We start from the raw sequence: 26,166 nt of genomic DNA, 5'->3' as shown, positions 1-26,166 counted from the left end.
TGCATGGTATCTATCGAGCAAGTAGAAAGCAAACTTAAAGTAGAGTTGTATGAAAAGTACTTCACAGTACGCTTCACTAATCGTACTTGTAAATGTTTTAGTTCACATAATTATTTGATACTTGCAAACACTACCAAATGAATTTTGTTTTAATAAGCGCTTTATTCATAACTTTTTTGGTGAATGACTTGTTGATGGGTTATCATTTTGGCCTTAAGAAAATCAAAAAGTTCTCATTTGTTTGGTTCGTTAGTTGCTATTAAGCAGCCGTTATTAGACGCAGAAAACTTGAACATCCGCCAAAAGGTGCTATGTCACTTTGTGATTAGCCGTTATTGCACATTTAAAACAATATAGCTTGCGGACGATATAGCGCTTTCGAGAACTTTTAGTCCAGTTCCCCGACTATCAGATACCTGTTACATAGCTAGTGGAAGTGCAGACGAGAAGATCCAACATATTTCTGGTATATCGTTACCAGAAATATCACTGTTTCAGGAGCATAGCGACCTATTTACGCCGACATATCTCCGTCTAGTAAACTACTACTAGTAAATACCGAAATCCTTAACTATTTATATTAAGTTAAGAAACCAAACTATGACTTGTTCTTGACTGCATTTTTCCACTTATCGTACGACTATTGTATTTAAAAATTTCAAGTACTACTTACTTCATATCGACCATGGGAAATAACCGAAATTCTTCGCTGTGATATCGTCACATGTTTAATATGTCTAAACTGGTAGTTTTCGGACTCCTGAATATTTGCCAAAAATAAGAAACTGCTACCATCTGAAGAAAATACCGGGTGGGGAAAGATATCCAACCATTCATCTTCTGAAGCACGTTCAGAGTGAACCTTAAAAAAAATTTCAACTTGTTTAATGGTTTTATTTAAGAAATCAGAACTTACTTCCAAGCAATTCCAGTCATTCACTTTAGAACACAATGAAATCACACTGTAATTTTGGGATCGTCCCATATACACTACCGAAACTTGGCAATTGGTATCAGATATCCAACCTGCTGATGTGAGGTAGTAGTCTCTAGTAAACAAATCAAGAAATATGTAATCCATATAAATTCATAGTTATTAAAAGTCTTACTGTCCATCAATAGAGGTAGGAGGTTTAATGTTAAATTTTTGAATGTGGCTCAGATTAGTTATGTCAACAGCCCACAACTCCACCTCTGGATTAGTAGTTCCTGGAGTTGGAAATCTAACCATCTTTGTTTCAGGAAAAATACTTCCAGAGAACATCCCGCTTCCAGAGAATAAAGCTCCAGACGATAACCACGGGTACGTCATCATTCCAACATTGGTGTCATTAAATAGTGCATACATAAAATGTGTTCCATCAGAAGATGGCCAAATCGCCTCTGGAGATTCAAAAATTTCTTCTAAAACGATAAAGGAAGTGTTGTAGCTTATCTTTAAAAGTTTCGTTATCTTTAAAAATTTATTTTGTGATTAAAGCGGAAAGAAACGATAATTATTTTAATAATCGTTAATGATTCGATTTTTTAAAAAGATGTGTTTAAGAGAAGAACAGAAGGAAGAGTTTCTCATCCTATAGGGTTGATATTTTTTTTATAATGATCACAAGCAGCCATATCCTCACTTGGTACAAGATCCGTTACCAAAAACGCATCATATGCAAGCACTCTAAGATCAGGTCTAGAGCTCCCAGCCTCCAATGCGCCATGTTTACAAGCCAAAAATGTGGACTTCAATTCGGTACAAGACAAAAAGCCAATGGAGCAACAACAACAAAATTTCGAAGCAATGATACTTACCTTGCAGCAGAGCATGGCGGAGTTTATGGCGTTTATGCGGATAACCATGCAAGATCTAATGCGCTATCAAAACATGTTGATACAACTGCTTGTATCACAACAATCAAAATAATCATCTTCATGGCAGTACCACTCCAAGCTTCGAGAAGTAAAGACGTGCGACTAATTAACAGCGGACCTATACGCCTTATCAGTTAAAAACCAACTAACCATAAAAGCCACTAACCATATAATACAATTTTTTTTTTTGGACAAACAAACGACATAAAAAGAGAAACAAAACACAAAAACTTCTAAAAATGGTCAACTTTCACAACTTCCCCGTAGAAGTAAGTGAGCACAAGACCCTCAACTTCTCCAAAGGAGTTATATACGGTATATAATGACCTCGACACACTCATGGACACCACCCCGATCACTGCATCTACATCAACACTGAACTCCATACAAGAAGACCTAAAACTAAGAATCTACACCAACAAACAAAACACTCTCGCCAAACCCCTTAAATCTAAAGAAAAAACTGAACAAAAACAACAAAAAAACAATAGGAACAAAACCCCACTTCCTAACAGCGACAGTATCTAATACAAACAAAAATAAAATAAATACAAATAAAAATATAATGCAATTATACATTAAAACAGGTAAATTGTCTCTATTTCCCTAATTAATTAAAATCCCAATTTAAAAAATGCTAAAAGTAATACAGTGGAACATGAATGGTTACATTAACAATTACAACCAATTGCAAATTATTATAAAAAAACACAACCCAAAGATAATATCCATACAAGAAACACACTTACACTCTACTCAAAACATACCTATTCCAATTAACAACACTATCTATCAAACAGTTTTGGAGGAGTTGCTCTCCTCGTCCATAACTCATTACAACATCAATATATACAAGTCAGCGCCTTTGACTTTGACACAATAACAGTAACAATTCATTCCAAATTCAAGTTCACCATAGCATCATCTTACATCCCACCCAACAAACCTTTTACAATACAAAACCTCAGAAATATATACGACAACTTACAACGACCCCTACTAATAACGGGAGATTTTAATAGCTGGCACAGGAGCTGGGGCTCACAAACCAACAACCAAAGAGGAAACACATTTTTTAAACTTATCAACCAAAACTCACTCGTTACACTTAACAACGGCTCAGAAACCCACATTACCACACATCATACATTCACACACATAGACCTTTCCATGGCATCACCCCCTATTAACCTGAACTCAAAATGGTATACGGACAGCTCGCTTTCAGGCAGCGACCATTACCCAATTCACATAGACCTATTCGAAGAACATAACATGAACAACCAAATCGAAAGACCAAGATTTAACCTTAAGAAAGCAAACTGGCCCCTATTCCAGGAAATTGCGGATAAGCTGTCTAATGAAAAGCCCCCAAGCTCCAATGTTAATAAAGAACTCGCTATTATTACAAGAATAATAATTCAATCCGCCAATGAATCCATCCCCCAATCACACCAGTCTAAAAGACAGTGGAACGTTCCATGGTGGGACCAAACACTCCAACAATTAAGAAATTAAAAGCAAATAGCATGGAAAAATCTCAACAGAAACACTAATATGACAACCGTATTAGCCTACAAAAAAGCCAACGCCAAACTCAAACGAGAAATAAAAATAAGAAAAAAATCAGCAATGGAAAGCTTTACAACCGATATTAGCCCAAGTCCACCCATCGGAAAAATATGGACTAAAATAAACCATTTCTGCGGCCTGAAAACTAGGCACCACATCCACTGCCTTACCGATCCCAATGACACAACACAAATCATTATGCACAAAAATGAAATAGCCAACAACCTCTGCACCCACTGGTCTAAAGCATCGCTTGACAGCAACTTCCACACAACATTCATACAAAGGAAATCAAATCCAATCCCTCACACACACGTCCCATACAGCGCTTAGCATCGAACAGGACATATCTCTTACAGAACTTATTGCTGCACTTAACCAACTCAAAGGAAAAACTCCAGGCCGAGACCGTATAAGCTTAAAAACCTATCCACAAACCTACATAAAAGACTGCTAAACTCAGTAACTTAAAGTAAGCAGCGTCATACCTATACCCAAACCGAACACGGCCAAAACCAACATTAACTCCTACCGACCCATTTCACTCAATCCATGCATATCCAAGGGAAAATCGGTTTCTGATTCTCTAGCTATACTAGATTATCAGATAACTGCATCCCTATCAAAGAAAAGCCACGCGTCTATCATCTCACTAGATTTCGCCAAAGCGTTTGACAGAGTAGGCATCCACAGCATCATTGACGAACTCGTAGCCTGGAAAATAGGCCCAAGGTTCTCCAAATACATAACAAACTTCCTCACCAATAGAAAAATAACAGTCCTTTCCAACAAATCCTACTCAAACCCCAACCACTACACAATGGAATACCGCAAGGATCCCCCTTATCTGTGATATTATTCGCAATAGCATTCAACCAATTAAACAAAATACTAGCTACGCACAAACAAATGGATTTCGCTGCTTACACCGACGACTTCACAATAATTTACAATATTGGGAAAAAACAAAACAACCTCAACCTTCTCAACGACATAAATCAATGGTGCAACTACTCGGGTGCATCCCTCTCTACCAACAAATGCAAACATCTGCACGTTTGTAGGAAAAGAACCTGCAACTTCACACTGCATACCAACGATACCCCCATACAAAATGTTATGTCCCTCAAAATACTAGGAATAACAATAGACAGAAACTACAGATGGAACAAACACATAGAAAATCTTACTTTAGAACTAGCTAATAGAATGTCTAGCCAACAAAAAATTCTGCTGCAACACAAACAATATAATATGTGGTCAAATCAATTATTATGTCCAAAATAGACTACGGCGTACACATTTATGGAAATGCCCCAAAATCAACCCTGAGCAAACTAAGAACGATTTACCACTCAGCAATAAGAATCGGCTTCAATGCCTTTCGCACCATCCCAATAAACAACCTATTGCATAAAGCTAACATACTGCCAATAGAACATAGAACCACATATGCAACACAAAAAAACATCAAAATCATAATCAACTCCAAGTTCTCACCAATTGAAAAAATTTACAACAAAATTAAAAATTCCAAAAGAATACCAAAAGTCCCGTCTTCACTACACAACACAATAGAACAATTAAAAAATAAATATTGATGTATCACCCGAAACAAGCAGGAAAGAAAAAACCCCACACTGGCTGTGCAGTAATACAAGCACTAACACCTCACTACACACCTCATCCAAAGCAGAAACGGCACCATCAATATACCAACAAAATTTCAATGAATTAAAAAACACACTAGCAGGCAGACACTTTCTTTACACAGATGGATCCAAGTCAGCTAGCGGAGTCTCATATAGCGTAACAACGGAAACAGAAATTATTTACCACCATATACTCCCACAATTCTCCTTCATATATACAGCCGAAATAGCAGCAATTCTGACAGCATGCAACCACGCCAGCAAACAACGAGGAAAATTTGCAATCTGCACAGATTCCCTATCAGCCCTAAAAGAAATTGAAAACATAAAAAGCCAAAACTACTACACTACCTCCATCAGAAATATCCTAAACAAATATAAGAGAAAAAAATCTTAATTCTATGGGTCCCGGGACACTGCGGGATTACAGGAAACGAGCTCGCGGACGAAACAGCAAAAAATGCACATAATTTCCCTTTGATTACCCAAAAAAACTTCAACACATCAGACATCTTGGAACACATCAAACTGAGCACTGAAACCTTTAAAACTTCAATTTTTAACAACTCCTTTATCCACTACAAAAATATTAGCCACGACAGCACTCCGACGAAAAACATCTCACGATCAGACTCAATAAAAGAATAAGACTAGGACACACCAATCTAACCCACAGCCACATACTCAATAAAACTCCACCACCAATCTGCACAACCTGCAACACCAACATAACATTACAACATATATTACTCGACTGCCCTGACCTTCAGCAAAACAGATCGAACCTCTTGAAACAAACAATTAGAGAAATCACCTCATTTGATAACATTCACCAAACAATACAATTCTTAAAAAATACAAAACTTTACCATACAATATAAGCCAAAATAAAAATAAAAAATCATATCCATAAATATCAACACTACACACAAATAAATTAGCTCTAATAAACTATTACATGGTAATTAACCGTAAAATAAGAACCTCACTTGTACATATAATATAACCAAACCCAAAAAAAATGTATATAACTTAGCTTAAGGCCCTCAGCTGCTATAGCTAATCCGAAATTCCGCATAATTTTAATTATGCGTTAATTTCTCAATAATAAATAATAAACAAAAAAATCATCTTCATGGCCTCGCTAAGAATCTCGCTGTGAAACGCCAGTGGCGTTTCACAGCACAAGCCTGAGCTAGCTCAATTCTCACTCGAAAAGCACATCGACGTAATGCTACTTTCGGAAACACACTTCACAAACAAATATAACTTCAACATAAGAGGATATATTTTCTACGGAACCAATCACCCTGATGATAAGGCCCACGGCGGGACCGTGATTTTGATAAGAAGCCGTCTCAAGCACCACTGAGACTGCCAAAAACTATCTACATGCAACATCATTAAAAATTCATTTGGATAATGGTAACCAGCTTACTTTAGCCGCTGTTTACTGCCCATCTCGTTTCACTTTTTCTGAAGACCAATTTATGGAATTCTTCAACTCACTTGGAGAACATTTTATAGCAGCTGGGGACTATAATGCCAAGGACACACACTGGGGGTCTCGACTCGTGAATCCAAAAGGAAAACAGCTCTACAACGCCATTATAAAAGCAAACCACAAGTTCGACCACGTTTCTCCTGGCACACCTACATACTGGCCTACTGACCCCAAAAAACTACCTGATCTAATTGATTTCGCAGTAACCAAAAACATTCCCCGTAGTTTGATAAGCGCCGAGTGCCTCTCAGACCTATCATCTGACCACTCGCCCCTCCCAATAAATCTGCTCCGACACCCAGAACCAGCAAACCTCTCTTGACTTCAGTAAAAACCAACTGGCTCAAATACAAAAAATACATAAGCTCACACATTGAGCTTAACCCACCTCTTGAAGCTGAAGCTGACATTGATAGTTTTGTTAACTCACTGGAGTCAATCATCGTTGCTGCAGCTCGCTGCTCAACGCCGCAAACAGTAAGCAAAATTACAAATCACAAAAAGACCAACCTACAAATCGAACATCTTGTTCTCGAAAAACGGCGGCTATGGCAAGAATGGCAGTCCTCCAGATCACCGTCGACAAAACAAATGTTAAAAGACGCCACACGCAAACTTACAAAAGCTTTAAAGCAAGAAGAAGAGCTTGCCCAACGTACTTATATTGAAAAATGATCTACATCCCGTACAAAAAACTCACTGTGGAAAGCACACCCAACTTTTGGCTCACCCACATTACCAGTGGTCTCTATTAGAAACCAGACAGGTGGTTGGGCCCGTAGCGACAAAAATAGAGCCAGCACATTTGTCACTCATCTACAAAAAGTCTTCCAACCGAATTCTGCAAAAAACACGTTCGAAATTCCGCCCGCAACAGACGACTCCCAGCATCATCATGCACCAGTTGTGTTTCGCTCAAACGAAATCTCAAAAATCATCATAGAACATCTGAACCCAAAAAAATCTGCAGGGTGCGACCTAATTACCCCTAAGATGATTATCGAGCTGCCTTATTGTGTCGTATGCAGCATTCAACGCGATCAACAAACTTGGCTACTTTCCAGGAAGATGGAAAAAGTCAACAATATAATGATACCAAAGCCGGGAAAAGATCACTCTGTTCCATCGTTGTACAGACCCATAAGCCTTCTATCCTGCTTATCGAAACTTTTCGAAAAATGCCTACTGTCTCTGACTATTACTCCATTCCTGAACACGCACAACACAATACCGGCACACCAATTTGGCTTTCGTGAAAAACACGGAACTATTGAGCAAGTTTACCGCATAACATCAGAAATACGAAACGCATTTGAAAAACGGGAATACTGTTCTGTGATATTTCTAGATGTTTCGCAGGCATTCTACAGAGTTTGGCTGGACGGTCTGATGTACAAAATCAAAACAACGCTTCCAAACAACACTCATAAACTGCTAGAATCGTACCTCTACAAAAGGAAGTTTGTAGTGAGGTGCAACACTGCGATATCCGACGAACACAGTATTGAAGCCGGTGTCCCACAAGGCAGCGTACTAGGCCCAACACTATACGTCCTATTCACAGCAGACCCTACAAGCAGCAATCTGACAGTTTCAACATTTGCGGATGACACAGCTATTCTTAGCCGCTCCAGATGCCCAATCAAAGCATCATCTCAGCTAGCCATCTACCTGGTCGACGTGGAAAAGTGGCTATCCGACTGGCGTATTAAGGTAAACGAACAAAAATGCAAGCAAGTAACTTTCACCCTTAACAGGCAATATTGTCCACCGTTCACGTTGAACAACGTCGCACTTCCAACAGCAAACGAAGTGACGTATCTGGTAGTACACCTCTATAGAAGTCTAACTTGGCGCCGACACATCGAAGCCAAGAGAACTCACTTAAAACTGAAGGCCAACAGCCTTCATTGGCTTATCAACTCCCGCTCACCACTCAGTTTGGACTTCAAGGTGCTGCTCTACAACTCAGTGCTAAAACCAATCTGGACGGCTGCCAGCTATGGGGAAATGCCAGCAACAGCAACATTGATATCGTTCAGAGAGCCCAGACGAAGATATTGAGAACTATCACAGGGGCACCGTGGTATGTTCGAAACGTGAGCATTCACAAAGATCTAAACGTGCCACCTGTAAAAGACGAAATTGCAGAAAAAAAGGAAAAGTACCTTAACAAGTTATCAACGCATCCTAACCAGCTCGCGAGGAGTCTAACAAGGCAAAGCAGCCGATCACGCCTACGTCGAAACGACTTGCCAACCCAGCAGTAACATACCAATTAGTACAACACGTACAGGAATAGTGAAGTAATTTTAGCCGCGGTCATTAAAACTTATAATGGTCAGCTGCATTTATGTATATTTGCTGCAATTCCGCATACGATTCATTCTCGAACTGTAAAGAAGTTTAAACTAATAAAGAGACCAAATATTTTAAAATAATAATATTTTAAATATACAGAAACCATCAGTTCTAGAATATAACAGTACCGATAAAGTTCCTGCCGAATTCACAACAAAAGAAGTGGCGGTAAGTAATTAATTAGATATATTCATAGAAAATATTTTATTTAAGATAATTTTACACCTTCAAAATCAATAATATTTTAGAACATTTTAATACTTTTTATGCCAAGACCTAATGTCAGGTATTCCCACCAAAAATCCGAAACACCCTATTTTCGAGTTCCAGTGCGCCTTGTATGCGGGGCGCCTTCGTCCCTAAACATTAATAACTACGAAAAACTGTTCTTGCGGGTAATTTTGTTGACCCAAAACATTGTGTACCTTTTCAATGTTTGTACTGCTGTAATTTTTCGCTGTATTTACAGCAGATGTAATTTGCTCAACATGACTCCGGTTACATACATACATACATTACATTATATACACTGCTGTTCGTTCGCTCTGTGGGACTATCTTGATGAATATGATGCCGTAAACTCCTGCATTATTCCCATGTCCTCGAGAACCGACGTAAATGCCCGACTGGCGAGACTGTAAACCTTAAGACTATGCGTTCCCCGAATACCATGGCATCTGCCGTCAATTCCGTCCACTTACAAAATCTTTTGATCAGAACCAACAATATGTTGTTTCCATGTTTCGACCTCGGCAATGTTACAACGAGTGTGCTTCTATATTCCCACGCATATCCCGCTGCGCTCCGTTTTCGTCTTTGCTTCTGATACTCTGGTACACGCGGTCTCGACACTTCATCACCTACCACGTTCAACTGGCCCGTCCTGTATGCAATCTCAAAGTCGCACCGCTTTAGCTCATCTGGCGATATTCCCTAAAGGGTTTTCATGATATCCCTTTATGGATATAGCTTTAATTTCAAAATTAGCCAAACAATTTGGAAGCATTTTTCTCTGTTGACGAATAGTTTATCACGGTTAGAGTCCCGCTGGAGTACAAGATGACCTTTTTACCATATTCAGTTTTCTGTGTAAGAATCGCACCTATTTTGAAGTCGCTGGCGTCCGCTTGCAGAATTAACATTACCATGTCGTGCACACTTACGTTGCGAGAGATATCGGGCAAAGAACGACGGTATCAAGAGGTCTGGGAACGACGAAGGTAGTTCCAGCCTGGCTCGGGGTCCGGTGAAATGATGTCCGTTCCACTGACGCTCCAGACACTCGCAGTCCCTGAACCAAGACGTCCAGTAAAGAAAGTGTCACCAATGCCTTCTTTAAAACTATCCTACACCAACAACAAAACACAATAACTAACTCCACGCTTACCTACTTGACCGACGCAAACCAAAACTCAGCTTCCGCTGTTCTCACAAAACCCAAAAACCATACACGATTACGAACACCGACCGACCTGCCCACCAGCTCCACAAATGTTTCCACTTATCTTGTACCAACGCATTCATCTTCTCGTGCCAACAATTTGAATCCCGAAGAAAATCGAACTACCTCACCAAGTACCTCGGCCAAAAATGATTTCTCTGACTTAAGCCCAACAAGTAAACTGAAAATATGTACGGAACAATCTCGCGCCCTTCGATCGGTATCAAGTGCTCTGATCGGACTAACCAACAACAACGTCACTGATACATCAGTGATCTCAAGATACAACTCAAACGAATCTATGGCCTCACACTTCTCAAACCTACAAGTAACAATCAACACAACAGACCTCTTCACCCGCACTTTTTTATATACGCAAACTTATACCAACCTCAAATAAATAAGAATATTCAATAAAATTGAATTATGACAATTACTTTTTTACAATTGAACATCCACGATATTTTTAATAATTACAACGAACTGACATTACTTATAAAAGACCACGCACCCGGCATTGTATTCTTGCAGGAAACCCACCTTCCATGCAATTTCACAAATTTTATTTGTCCCAAAAAATATGCTAGTTATTTTTACAATTTTTCTCACAACACCACAGCCAAACAAGGCATTGATGTTCTAATTAAAAGGAACGTCCCACATACATACCGTGACATGAACTCCAGATAAATTTGGAACAGGGTATTAATATTGTTCATGCTTACGTCCCACCAAGTCAAAATTTTCCATCATCTGACATATCAGAAATTTTACAAAATCTTAATGGATCCACCATACTCCTAGGTGACCTAAACTCGTGGAGCCTTCTATGGATCTCGCCGCGCACAAACACAAGGGGTAAAAAAAATTAAAAGCGTAATTCTGGAAAACAGCCTAATTGTCCTTAACGACGGTTCCCCAACGCAGCTTTCATCTCACAACACCTTCACTCACATTGATATATTGCTGATATCTCCAAAGATAGCCCATAGGTGCAGCTGGTCTATATCAGATGACCTCCATGGAAGTGACCACTTTTCCATAACCATCCACATAAGCACACCTACCCGCCTCGATTTGACTATCCCATAACCATTTACATAAGCACACCTACCCTCCCCGACTTGACTTTACCCCTCCCTAAATACACTTTCCCATAACCATCCACATAAGCACACCTACCCTCCCCGATTTGATTTTACCCCTCCCTAAATACAAGACAAGCCTATAAACTGGAAACGCTTTAAAGAAAATTTCGAAATATCAGCAGCAAATTGGATTTAAGCAATTGAGTTGCTTAAATCAGCAAGTCGTACGAAAGTCATTCGAGCAGCTGCAAACTGCAGCATTCCCCAAACGAAAACAGTGATCCACAAGATAATGTACCATGGTGGAACGCTAAGCTTCAACAGCTTAGGGACCAAAAGCAGTGCTTGTTCTCGTCCTACAAATCCTATATGAATGATATAAACGTCATTAGATACAAAAAAGCAAACGCCCATTTAAAAAATAACCGTACTTTCGGCCAAGCGTTTGAAATACTTACTTCCAAAACCTCCCCATTATCCTCCACAAAGATATGCTCAAAAACTTATCGCCCCTCCTAAAAACAAAACTTTTGGATATATTTAATAATAATAATAATAACTGTAAAATACCCACATATGTACATGGAGATCGGCTACCATTATCTCTATCCCAAAACCTAACGAAACTCCTTCTGAACTTAACAGTTACCGTCCTACTTTATCCTGTAATCCTGTCTAGAAAAAACACTAGAAAAAATAATAGCCCAAATACTTCTCTGGTTCATAAAACGCCACAATCTTCCAACACTTCGCGTCGAACGCTTTTTCGACCCAAAAATTACGTCTTTATCTTGGCGACGCATTTTAAAAGAGCCTTCGATCGCGTGGGGATTCATGCCGTACTTTGCAGACTTAAACGCTGGGGCATTGGTCCAAAGCTTTTCAACCTAACTAAAGCCTTCATGACCAATCGGTCCTTCAGGGTTCGAATAAACAATGTCACATCGATCTCCCACATTTTACACAATGGAATTCCGCAAGGGTCGCCACTTTCTGTAGTTTTATTTATGATAGCAATTGACGAAATAAATAGCATTGTAACTCGGCATAAAGATATTTACATTTCACTATATGCATCATCTTTACAAAAATAAACAATATTAATATAGTCAGAGGTAAATTTTTAGAAATACTGGGGTCTCTCTGCCATTAAAAAATGACAACTATTTCATATTTGTCGTAAACAAAGTTGTAACCTTTTCGACATAGACCTGAACAGCCGCAAAATAAAATATGTAAACTTTTTAAAAATCTTTGGGAAAACCTAAGAATCCAAACTACTTTTCAAACAGCACTGTTAGATTCTAAAAAATCAACTTGAAACTAGATTTAACATTATTAAATTTCTATCGTCTAAATATTCTTGCATCATACATGTTACGCGCGCTTTAATGTTCGCTGGTGTGCTAAATCGCAATTAAACAGCTAGAAGTCCCATATCACGGAGCGGTTCGTCGCGCCACTCACGCATTTCCCACCTCTCCAGTAGCATGTACATTGGCAGAATCCGGGTATCCAATCACGTGTAGAAGAAACTACAAAGATGCTTATTCCGAAGCTGTACACCATGTCGAACTGCCTGTTATCTTATATATCTCCATATTTACGGCAGAAGCTTTCGCCTATCTATATCTCCATATTTACGGCAGAAGCTTTCGCCTATCTAAAAGCATGCCAGTTCGCCTCCAAAAACGCTGTTATATGCACAGAAAGCCTCTCCTCTCTTTCTGCTATACGCAACTGGAATCACAATGACCCCACATCACAAGAAATTAGGCACATTCTTAGTTTTCATCCAACAAAAATCACCTTACTCTGGGTTCCCAGTCATCAACGAATCCATGGATATGAACTCGCTGAAAAAACCGACCAAGAGATGAGACTTACACCATCCTTTTCACTCCTTTTAACTGCATGGATATAGAAAGTCGAATTTAGCTAACCTTAAAGAAAAGAAACTCTCGGAATGGGCACGCTTCATGCACAGGTACCAGTTTATAAGCCCAAATTGCATCATGTTCAAGCCACAACCGAACCTACATAAACGGGAATGCACGACCTTCATCCGCCTACGCAACAGGCACACAGAATCGACACATCAACACCTACTGATTTTTTTGTGGGCGTTAGAGTGGGATCATGAATCAGCTAACTTGCGCTGCGTCTATGTCTCTGGAGTGTGTGCGAGGCCTTCCTACCTACCTACCAACTTGGTGTCTTTCTCCCAATATACTAGCTGTAATAATCAATTGAAGTTTTGATTCATAATTTCGACACGCAGACGCTTTCTGTTCTCCTGCTGTCTGGCTCTAGCTCGAGCTATTTCACTCTCCGGTCTTTCTTGCCTTTGTCTCTTTACACTCTCGCTGTCCAAACTCTCCTTCACTCTCCCCTCGCATGTATTGCATGAAACTGCATTGTATATTATTTCTTGAAACTGCGTCTAAAGCAAATGTAACGATTTATATGATTCACAAGTGTATCTTGCGACCAACTATTTTTCAAGCTACAAAGAAAATAATGACTATAATTAAATTGTAAGTTCTGCTGTCGTATTTGAGATTATCATCCGAATCAAACGGCGAAAGGCGGGTGGAGGGTACCTAAAAATTAAATCAATTCTGCTTCAAGCCGCAAAAAAAGCGACCCGCAGTCTTTTTTTATATTTGCTTTTGGAAAAGGTGGAGGTGGTTTTTAATAAATTCTTTATCAATCCCTATTTTGGCTTCATACTGGTTACTGCTCCGTTCGCTTGCCGATTTCACATTTGTGCACAATTAAAAAAAAAATTTGTTGTGCGTTGTGCTCATTAGTGCCGTTTGGTGTTATTTTTGTATACACATTATCTGCACTGTTCCCCCGCTCTCTCTGTGGATTGAACCCAATGCAGTACAATTAATAGAAATCAGCAAGATCAGCATGAAATACGAAAATACAAGAAATTGAAAACATTTTTTTAAATGTGTGGACAAGCTTGGCAAGACAAAATAACAAAACAAAATAAAATTATAATATTAATAAAAAGTGTGCGACGAAAGTTCTGGACATGAAAGCGTTTAATATTTCACCGATAAAGTCAGTGCTAAAAAATCCATCCTCAAAGATTTATAATGACATTGAAGGTGGTCCTAATAGATGGTCCACATTAAACTATTGCAGAACAGCATTTAGTACAACAAGAATCAACCCTACAAGCAAAAATTGGAGTCTGTAATTATTCGCAAAACATCGCATACATACCTAGGTTTGTCTTTCTCTATCGTTATGTTATTCTGTGCTTTCGCTGTGTTGGTGATATTGAAGCCATTTGCAATGAGGTCCCAAATAAAGTGGACTTTTTGAAGTGGAAGTCAACTGCAATTTAAAGGTTTCAACGACGATGTGTCAAATGAGACGCTCAAGGGATGCGATGAACCAACGCTGTTTGGAACAAATCGACGACCATCGAGAAGCTCGTAAAACAATTTACAACGAGCTAGAGGAAATGGAGTTTGACGAAATTGGAAGCGAGTTAAGTGAAAACTTCGATAAATTTGTCGTGGAATTCAAGGCTAGCGAACGAGCAGAAATAGCCAAGCGTAATGCCAATTTTGCTCCGCATGCCACGTTTGCCTAAGGTGTCACGCCGAATAATTCCAGTATCCACAGCGGAGGCTATGCGAACTGGACAGACTTTTACTCGATGTTTTAGTATTATAGACAGTCATTCGGACCTTACCAATATTGAGAAGTTGAAGAAGCTAAAGTCATGTTGGAAAGAATCTACCCCAACTACTATTGGCCGGTTTCGGAAGTTAACGCCATCTGATCGTCTTAAAGAATTGAAAAGGTATGCTCTGTGTATGAAATGCCTTACGCGACGGCATCAACTACGCCAATACAATTCAAGTCACTGCGGCACTTGTGGGTCTAAGCATCATACTTTGCTGCATTTTGAAAATGCAATCTTTTCTTCCGAGCAGGCGCTACCTGATGCACTCTATGCGCTAATGCAAAATCAGGATCCTATGGCGCAGTTTCGGAAATAGGCGATTCCAATTTCGTTACTGATTGGTTTTTGGTCGATATTATCTTCCGTTTCCCTGCTTCAGACACTCTGCAAACATACGTGCAACAATTGCTGTAAGTATTATTGATCATCAATACGTTTTTTGCCAGAGTTGCCGCTGATACAGAAAACTCGCAATTTCCTTATTGCTTCTAGCGTTCCATCTCAGAGCCCTGAGGTCAATGTTAATGTAAGGCTTGATGTTCTCTTGCAACGCTTGTGGGACGTAGAAAGTTATCTGGACCCAATACTTTAGTCTACAAAGGAATAGTTGGACTGTGAGGCGCACTTTGTGAAACCCTTCGTCCAAATGTCATCTGGTCATTATTCAGTCCGGTTGCCGGTCAAACTAAACTTCAATCTTATGGGAGCTTACTTTTAGCAGGCCATGCGGAGGTTTCTATCTCTTAATCGGAATCCTGTCGTGAAGAATCAATATTCAGCATTCATTAAGAAGTATGTTAGCTTTGGGCATATGTCTCTTGTTCCTTCATCCCTAGTCAGTTCTTGCCGATACTTCTCACCACTGGGTCATGAAAAAAGATAGCTCTACAACTAAGTATCGAGTCGTCTTTGACGGATCAGCGTCTACTTCTTCTGGTAATTCTCTTAAAGATCTGTTGATGTCCGAACCAAGTATTCAGCCCAAGCTGGTTCATACAATAATCCGGTTTCGTTTGCACCCTGTTGCCATTCCAGGGGAAATCTGCAAGATTTATCGCTGTGTTAGGATTTCGCCCGAGGGCAGCTACTTGCACTGCATTTTATGGAAAGACTTATCAACAAAAGATGTTAAAGTGTGTAACTTGACACAGTTACGTATGGCTACTTGTCTGTGAGGGGCTATGCACCAGTTGGCCATGGATGAGCAGACACCAAATCCCATTGGAGCAGAAATTCTTTAACGCAATTTCTACGTGGATAATATCATATCAGGCGGTGGAAGGTGCCGTCAACATTATGCACCAGACCACTAAAATTCTTTAGGCTCTAGAGGCCACTTCAAGCTGAGGAAATGGTGCTCCAATACTCCTTTAGTTCTAGGGAATGTACCCAAGAAGGACAGGGAATCATACATAAAATTTGATGATGATGACATTACCAAAACTTTGGGTCTCGTTTGGGATCCTATCTCTGATTACTGTTCTTCTCAGTTGCTGTTCTGCAGTCATCATCGACCCCATGTAGACGCTCTATATTATCCACAATTGCAAAGTTTTACGATCCGTTAGGCCTGGTTGTAATCGCAAAATGAAATATCCTTCTGCAACAGCTTCTTGAGGAAAAGTTATCCTCAAAATGCAAAATGGATCGATATTTGTAGCAGATTGGGAAGAATATGTCGCGTTGCATTCCCACGTTTTAGGATGGACTCAGATTCAGATCTTGAACTTCATGGGTTTTGCGATGCTAGCCTTGAGACTTACGGTGCTTGTGTTTACATTGTGTCCAAAGGAGAACACGACGGCCTTAAATCCAGCCGACATTCTTTAGAGAGGTGCTCTTTGCTTTAAGCTCTGCGAGCATCCCTCCTTGATAAACGGACCGTCCTTTCTAATCGGGTCAGAGAAAAATTGGCCATCTTCCAATCACTGAGATGCCGCTGCCTGAGCTTCGTCGAAACGTATTGCTGGCTAAATCTCCGAATGTGGTCATAACCATTTGCTTTAAATTTGCCAGCTTCTTTACTTCGCTCGGCTTCCTTTAGGGCTCGGCATCCTGGTCTTACGGTAGCGGACCTTTAAAAAGGAATTCGGACGATGCTGCCCATACTGCAGCACATACAATCATACAATAAACAATTAAAGGTAATACTTTCCCATCCAGTTTTTTAGCTTCTCTCTCGCCTTTCCTGGAGCAGTTCTGCCTTTTTCGAGTTGATGGACGACTAAGAAATTCTTCGCTGGATCTCAATAATCAGCACCCAACGATACTGCCATCCAGTAAGGCTAATCTTCACACTGGCCCTAGAGCTCTTCTTGGTATAAATCGTTCCAAACATTGGCCTATTGGTGGGAAAAGGATTGTGAACAAGGCAGTAAATAGATGTGTACGATGTTTTTGGGATAAACCTCGTATCGTGAAACACATTATGGCGGATCTCCCGAACCAGCGGCTTGCCGGATCGTATGCCTTTCAGGTCACTGGAGTCGATTTCTGTGAGCCATTCTTCTACAAGCCGGAGGCTCGCAACAAGGCCCCGATAATGTGCTACGTCTGCGTAAATCTTTGCTCCGCAACCAATGGTGTGCATCTGGAACTAATCAAGGAAATTTCCACAGTAGCATTTCTCCACGGTCTCACGCGCTTTATATGCACCAGGTCAAACAAAGCCACTAATTTTGTTGGCGCCAGAAACGAGCTACTGGAACGAAAGCGGCTGTTTCTTAGCAGTGGTGGGCTTTGGGAAGGGGTAGTGAAAACGAGCAAGCACCCCGCTGATCTGGATGTTCTTACCCCAGCACATTTCTTGAATTGCGGTCCTCCTGATTCGTTTGATGAGCCTGGCGTGACAAATCTCAACTACAACCGCTTGGATGCATAGCAGCGCGTATTTTATTTGCAACAAATCTCCTGTTCTGAGTGGAAGGAAGAGTATCTAAAGTTACTTCAGTAGCGTTCTAAGGGGCGAACTCCAAGGCCTGGTCTGTCGTTGAACTACATTGTTCTTGTCGAGGACGACAATCTACCCTCAATGAGGTGGCCCCTAGCTAGAGTGCGTCAGCTGATACCCGGCAGGGATGGTGTCTCTCGAGTTGCCGTACTGAAAACATTATCAGGAGAGACAAGACGTCTCTTTTTGTTTGCCCTTTTATTTAAGCAATCGTGTGTATACATTCTTATCTTTACGGTCATCATTGTACAGAGGGTTCGGAGAGACAAACTTTCTCATTTTTGATCTCAGTCGTTTACTCCGCCTGCATAAACAAGTTTTAACGCTGGTTTGACCCATTTAAAGAAGAGTCTTCAACAATTTAAGTTTTTGGCGGTTTGTGGTCGTAAGAGTGGGCGTGAAAAAAACTTTTTCGAGAAATCGATAGAAATTTACAAGACCAATATAAAAATGAAAAAATAAAACATTTTTCAAAAATGTGGGCGTGGCAGTTTTGGGCGGTTTGTGGGCGTTAGAGTGGGCGTGGCAAAAAGTTTTTTTGCAAATCGATAGAAATTTACAAGACCAATACAAAAATGAAAAAATATCAAAACATTTTTCAAAAGTGTTTTGAGCGGTTTGTGGGCGTTGGGGACATGAATCACCAAACTTGCGCTGCTTCTATGTCTCTGGAGTCTATATGCTTAATCTCAACTTTCTAGCTTTTGTAGTTTCTGATATCTCGACGTTCATACGGACAGACAGACGGACGGACAGATGGACAGACGGACGGACAGACGGACATGGGCAGATCGACTCGGCTATTGATCCTGATCAAGAATATATATACTTTATATGGTCGGAAACGCTTCCTTCTGCCTGTTACATACTTTTCAACGAATCTAGTATACCCTTTTACTTTACGAGTAACGGGTTTACAAATGGGATGGTTTAGCGATTCTAGTAAGGCAAAAGGCAATACTGCCAACGTAGTTAATAACGTAAAAATTATAGATCACACAGACGATATAAATGCGTTGTGGATCTTATTGCTGATCATTACAATAGTGGTAATTCTACAATTTCTGCTTACAATTTATGTAAGGCATAACAAAATCATCAAAAAACGTTATATGAATAGGACAAATCGTTTAGACCAGATTTAAAAAAAAAATAGAGTGGAAGAAAGCTTCATAAAAACTTTTTTTTTACGACAAGAATGGAATGGAGCGAACTAGCGATACAAATAGACGAATTTCGCTACAGGTTTGATAAGTCTTATAAATGTATCAATAGAGATGCAGTAATAAAATCCGAAACGTTGAAAAATCATATAGAGATAGTTGTAGGAGAATATAATAATATATTTACATTAGTAAATAAATATGCAGATAGACTCACATCTGAACATAATAACAAAAGTTTGAGGGTTATAAAATCCCTAAACACAAGATTAAATAATATCAGAAAAAGCAGGCATATTCTGATAGATGTACCAGAATGTCTAAGTCAATTGGTTGAATTCAACCCAGACCAGTTTAAAGAACTAGACGAATCTGTACAATCAGGATACGCTGAATCCGATAGTGACATTGAAACACTAGGAGGAAGCGACCGAATTGAATTTTAGTCCGAAACAATAACAAATTCTAAAATGGCACAGACAGTGACAGACTTTATCAGGCTAACCACATCTCTGATACCAGAGTTTGATGGTAAACCAGAAAATCTACAAAGTTTTTTGGATGCTCTAGGTCTACTAGACTTAAAGAGCACACATGAAACGACTGCGATAAGCCTAATAAAAACTAAACTTAAAGGCCATGTAAGAAACCGTATAAGTAATGAGCAGGCAATTGCTGCAATCATTACACAACTGTCAAGTGCAGTAAAAGGAGAATCGGTAGAAGTGATATCTGCCAAGCTTCTCAATCTACAACAGAGAAATAAAACGGCTAACCAATACACCCAAGAGGTGGAGAAACTGACAAAGGCCCTTGAAGGTGCCTATATCAGTGAAGGTCTCAGCCAGTCCTTAGCGAATAAATACAGCACTACAACAGCTGTAAAATCAATGACACAGAATTGCTCCATTGATAAGGTAAAACTTATCATGCAAGCAGGCACATTCACAAACATGAATGATGCCACCTCCAAATCTGTAAACAGTTGCACAGAGATAACAGGTCAGAGTAACACTGTACTCTATTATCGACGAGGTGCAAATAATAATAATAGAGGAGGCCGAGGTTATAATCGTGGAAGAAATAACTACCACAACAATTACAACCGAGGCAGCAATAGCAACAACAATAATAACATTAATAGCCGTGGAGGTAGAAGAGGGCAAAACCAAGGGAAAGGCCGCGGAAACTACTCCCAGGGTAATAATAATAATAATAGCAATGTAAGAATCGCGCAAAATACGTCGGAAAACTCACAGAACCCTTTAGGAAACAGCCAATAAATGTTAAAGTTCATTCCATCAATTATAGTCTTAATATATTCGTAACTTTCCATAATCATTCAACTGAAAATAAACTAACATTTCTCATTGATACCGGTGCAGATATCTCACTTCTGAAGGTAAATTCTGATAACTTCCAAATTCAAAAAGAAAAAAAATAAACATCGAAGGCATAGGACAAGGTGTGATAAAGTCTCGAGGAACAACCTTAATAGAACTCCAATCAACAAAATATATTATTCCACATGAATTTCACTTGGTGGACCCAAATTTTGCAATATGAAAATTTAAAAGATTATGACATTCATAACACCAACACTAAAAATAGAAGCGAACAAGTACTTTCAAAACTAAAGAAAATTTTTCCAGACCAATTGAAAAATCAATTAACTGAATTATGCACACAGTATAGTGATGTCTTCGGACTGGAAACCGAACCAATATCAACAAACAACTTTTATAAACAAACATTAAGACTTAAAGATGATGAACCCATTTATATAAAAAACTACAGAAGCCCGCATAGCTATATTGAAGAAATTCAAAAACAGTAGGGAAATTAATTAGCGACAAAATCGTCGAACCGTCTGTATCCAAGTATAACAGCCCACTCTTGTTAGTTCCGAAAAAATCATTACCGAATTCACAAGAGAAGAAATGGCGATTAGCAATTGACTATCGTCAAATAAATAAAAAACAACTTTCTGACAAATTTCCACTCCCTAGAATTGATGACATTTTAGATAAACTAGGTCGAGCTAAATACTTTTCATGCCTTGACTTGATGTCAGGATTCCACCAAATTTAACTTGAGGAAAACTCAAGGAATATAACATCGTTTTCAACGAGCAATGGCTCATATCGCTTCACGCGATTACCATTTGGTCTTAAAATAGCACCAAATTCATTTCAGAGGATGATGACTATATCATTCTCGGGCTTAGAACCCTCTCAGGCATTCCTTTATATGAATGACTTAATGGTGATAGGATGTTCAGAAAAACACATGATTAAAAACTTAACTGACGTTTTTAATGTATGTAGGAAATATAACCTAAAGTTGCATCCAGAAAAATGTTCATTTTTCATGCACGAAGTGACATTCCTAGGTCACAAATGCACAGACAAAGGAGTATTGCCAGATGACAAGAAATATGACGACATTAAAAATTATCCTGTCCCTCATGATGCGGACAGCGCTGTAACGCTTGTTGCAGCAGGAATGTGTCGCTCTCTGTGGGATGGGGAGAAACTGGTAAGATTTGGTCGTTGCTTTGCGAGGCGCCACCTAGATCTGAAAAGTGCGGGATCGGGTTATGGCAGCAATCTTGAAAAGATAAATTAACATCGCCAAATGTCAGGCTGTTCACATTCTAAGCTCCCGTTGGGGAGCGTTCTAATGCCTTCCCGCTTATTTGGCAAGCGTCTAATCGGTCTATTCCCTTTTAGTGGCCTGAGTGGCCGCGGTTCAATCCCTCGCAGAGTTTTATAAGTAACCGTTTCAAATCAAAGTTTAAATTAGAAAGAAATTAAAGTATGGTTATCTTTCGCGAGTGAACTATTTTTAATTATTGGAGTTCAAGCTGCACTGATTGGCCTGGGAAGAACAGAATACATACGTTTTCCCAGTCGGTAAGGAACAATTGATCGTCGGCGGCTTACGCTCCAGGTTGGGTACATAGCCATTTTTTTTTTTTTAGGGTTTGGCGTATCAGCGACCGGATAGAGGGCCGCTAGAAGACAAATGTTATAGCCGGAGAGACTACCACCCAAGCTGTTCATCACCCGCATTAGCATTTTCACATTGTGTTTATTGGTCACGGGACGTCGGCTCATTGGAGTTCAGGGGAAAAGATTGGCTGGTCGAAAGTCGTCTGAGTAGTCAAATTTTATTTTGGGCGACCCGCTAAATTTCAAAGTTATTGCCCAGCGGTGCAAAAGAAACGAGAAAACAAATTTGCCATTCCTTGGATTTGTCGTGACTGCGCGGCCCAAGCAAAAGCAGTTGAAAGTCGGAGTTAAAGCGAGCAGCAGCAAAGCTGCGATATAGCGTAATCGCGAGAACATCACATGTAGATAAGTTTAGTTCTTAGTTTTGTTTGTTAGTTTGTAGTTAATATATATATTCATGATGATCGGTGCGTAATGGCCAATATAAAAAGGCTGGAGTCGCGAGTGTGAAAATCGGGAATAAAGTTTGTGTAAAGAAAGAAATGACTGATCGGATGTGAAGGGACTCTGGACCTTTGTCCTAATGAGGGTTTTTTTTATATATGTTATGCAAGTTATTTTTTCCTCCAAGCCCCACAGCCTTGACATCCACGGCAAAGCGCTTTCTCCGTTGGATCTCCAGAGGATATATTTGGGTGAGTGATTCCGGCAGCCAATGCGCCGAGTTTAACCTTTATTATTGAACGTGCGTTATAACATATGTATGTAAATCCTCCCTCATAAAAGAAAGGGAATAGATGCCTTTTTTTTATGTTCCTATACTGCGCAAGATCGCAAAAGAAAATTTGGCAAAGGTAACAAGGAGAAACTCGGATAATAATTAATCTAACCTAAAATCCAATCAGCTCAATCCGTTTCTTTTACACAATATTAAAATCTCGATTTCATTCGCATTCTTCTTTGCACGCTGTACTGAAAACGAAAACGTTTTCCGTCATCTCGGTTAACAAACATTTAAAATCTGCATGTTAAGTTACACAACCAAGTATATTCTTTTAATCATGGCTAGTGTCCAACGACTGTTCTTAGTTTGTAGCGAATAAAAAATTTATAATGTTTTGAGTATATCCTAATTTTTGCCTTCAGTTAGTAGGAACCCTGTAGACCATATAAGAGGGCCATTCCCAAATATAATGTTCGAGGAGAAGCATCAAATGGCCATTGGAAGGGTGGGGGACGCATTAGCCTCAATTACATCTGAGGTTAAAAAAATTCTCGCTGTCTGTTTTAGTGAGCATATGATAGCCCGGTCTCAAGAGTTTGTGTAATGTAATGGTCAATATCTTATTGCTTGTCGTAGCACGCATATTTTTGATTCTAATAATAAGAAAAGGCACCTCTAAGGGGAACAGTCCGAACACCATAACCATCACCGTTAGCCGACGAGCAGATAGCCGGAACAAATTGCGTGCGCTCGTTCCCTTTAGCTAACACCAGGCCTGAAGAAATTCGTTACAGTTATAATGTTATTTCTTAAAGAAGATTATTATAATCTGGCACCCACCGTGTTGGCCAAAAGAACAGGCCATACTATCATCAATGGCAAATATATTTTAAATACACAAACACCTACATCCAACATTTTTTTCTCAATCCAATAGTATTCAGTGTAGCCGTTACGACTAATGTGCGATTGGATTTTTAGCAGACTGCTTGAACCAAAGCCCCAATTGTAAACAAAATTTGAGCTCGCTGAAAAGATAAACTTAATGAACCTGGTCTTATTCTGAATCACACATTTAATACGCTTTGGATTTACAGAAATGATACTGTTCGCAGTTTAGAGTCTGGCCACGTTTATGATGTGAACACGGGATAAGATTGGGTTAACATTTTTTTAGTTACAGGGGAGTCTAACATTTTGTTTATAGAAGGCGAATGGAAAACGCAGGCTAGATAACGCTAGAATTGCGGATCTCCTGACCACGGCTAATAAAACAAAGTAAGAAACTCAAACAGTTCATATTCATTTAAGTCAAACCAGTTAATTTGTTTAAGTTTTCTATTAATTGTCTTGGAATTGCAGATCGTGATCTTTTAGAAAAGAAACGACCGAACCACAAGTAATAGAAAGGGTTAAGCAGAAGGAGAATAACAAGGGAAAGAAAACCTTGCAGTCAGCGCAGCATTGCGGTAGTCGGTTAGTTGTTGTGTCGGCGGGACCACATAACAGACCACGTAGTGTTGTTGGGCTGATTTACTCTGCACAGGCAGCAGTCGATACAAATTTATTATACCCGTTACTCGTAGAGTAAAAGGGTATACTAGATTCGTTGAAAAGTATGTAACAGGCAGAAGGAAGCGTTTCCGACCATATAAAGTATATATATTCTTGATCAGGATCAGTAGCCGAGTCGATCTGGCCATGTCCGTCTGTCCGTCCGTATGAACGTCGAGATCTCAGGAACTACAAAAGCTAGAAAGTTGAGATTAAGTATACAGACTCCAGGGACATAGACGCAACGCAAGTTTGTCGATTCAGGTTGCCACGCCCACTCTTACGCCCACAAGCCGCCCAAAACTGCCACGCCCACATTTTTGAAAAATGTTGTAATATTTTTTCATTTTTGCATTGGTCTTGTAAATTTCTATCGATTTGCAAAAAAACTTTTTGCCACGCCCACTCTAACGCCCACAAACCGTCAAAAACTGTCCTTCGCACTTACACAAGCTGAGTAACGGGTATCAGATAGTCGGGGAACTCGACTATAGCGTTCTCTCTCGTTTTTTTGTTACATGTTCGCTGAACAAGAGTGGAACAGACAGCAGATGTTTATATATGGTTTTGCAGGGAAATCCACTATGGTTGAAGGCAAAATACTTTTATGATTTTTGATCGTTTGATTTAAAGATTTTTTATTTTTTTTACACGTTTTATTACTATATTTTACAATTCCCATATTTTATATTTCCTACATTTAATATTTTTCTATATGTTATAGTTCCTAGTTTCATATTCATTCTACAATTTTTTAAAGGTTATCATTTAAATTAGCATTAAAATTGAATTACGTTTCGCTGAGGTGGCTGTCGAACGGCGCCCCTGAAAGCAAAAGAAAAACAAAACAAATGACAGCTGTTTCCTGGGTGACAATAACTGATCAGCGCAATAGTTGTTCAAAATTTAACAGAAGACAGGTATGTAAATATTAGGTAAGGTCAATGACCGCCGGTACTCTCTCAACAATACAGATAAAGCGATAAGGGAGACCGTAGGCATATGATCAGGAGATTAAAAGACAAGAGTTATTTTTTTGCAACAAAGGCTTAGTGAGAAAGTAGAAGAGAGTATTTGAGCGCTTCCGCGTCGGAGAAACTATGTAGAAAATAGATCCGAATTGTAGCCTTTGTGGAAAAGCTTTGAGCACCGCTGTTACATATAAGACTAATTGTGGACATGAATTTCATAAGTCGTGCATAGTGACTCATTATAGAACAATCGCAACATGCCCAAGCTGCGAAATAGTTTGTTTTGAGACAAAATCAACAGCAGGGGGGAGCCAAAAGGCCAAAACAGTAAAGAAAGCAACCACAGGAAACGATACTCCGGTCAGTTCGGAAGCGATAGGAACCCTTGTTGCCCAAACAGTGAGATCTATGCAAGAGGACATCATGATGCAATTGGCTGATCAGATGGCTCAATTGATCCAAACCCACGTAGCTACACAGCTTAAAGGACTTGGCCAAAACAATGTGAGCGGAATTCTGTCTGCCGAGCCACCCTTATCTAATCAAGAGCGCCGAGCATCAGCAGGCTCAGCTGCTAAGACACATAGAAGCGACTTGATGCAAGACCAGACAAGGTCGGCCATATATTAAATGGGTGGAAAGGGATTAGTGTGGATAATT

The 26,166-nt window shown here is 39.5% G+C and overlaps 1 protein-coding gene across 5 annotated transcripts in view; it reads right to left on the bottom strand.

Annotated features, from left to right (window-relative positions):
* The window catches only part of LOC120320432 (dipeptidyl aminopeptidase-like protein 6), a 410,598-nt gene that overhangs the window by 159,142 nt on the left and 225,290 nt on the right, over positions 1–26,166 (bottom strand). For 4 of the 5 annotated variants that reach the window (XM_039371273.2, XM_043206775.1, XM_043206776.1 and 1 more), the window contains exons 5-7: positions 1,110–1,404; positions 917–1,049; positions 674–862 (exon numbers count right to left, since the gene is read on the bottom strand). In XM_039371273.2, the coding sequence (XP_039227207.1) occupies positions 674–862; positions 917–1,049; positions 1,110–1,404 (617 nt within the window). Of the gene's footprint in view, positions 1–673; positions 863–916; positions 1,050–1,109; positions 1,405–25,161; positions 25,361–26,166 lie in introns of those variants that run through there. The other variant, XM_039371276.1, reaches the window with a different exon arrangement.

The sequence above is a fragment of the Drosophila yakuba genome, chromosome 2L, assembly GCF_016746365.2.
Source record: "Drosophila yakuba strain Tai18E2 chromosome 2L, Prin_Dyak_Tai18E2_2.1, whole genome shotgun sequence".
In the NCBI taxonomy this organism is placed as follows: domain Eukaryota; kingdom Metazoa; phylum Arthropoda; class Insecta; order Diptera; family Drosophilidae; genus Drosophila; species Drosophila yakuba.
This window is presented reverse-complemented; position numbering and strand designations above follow the sequence as displayed.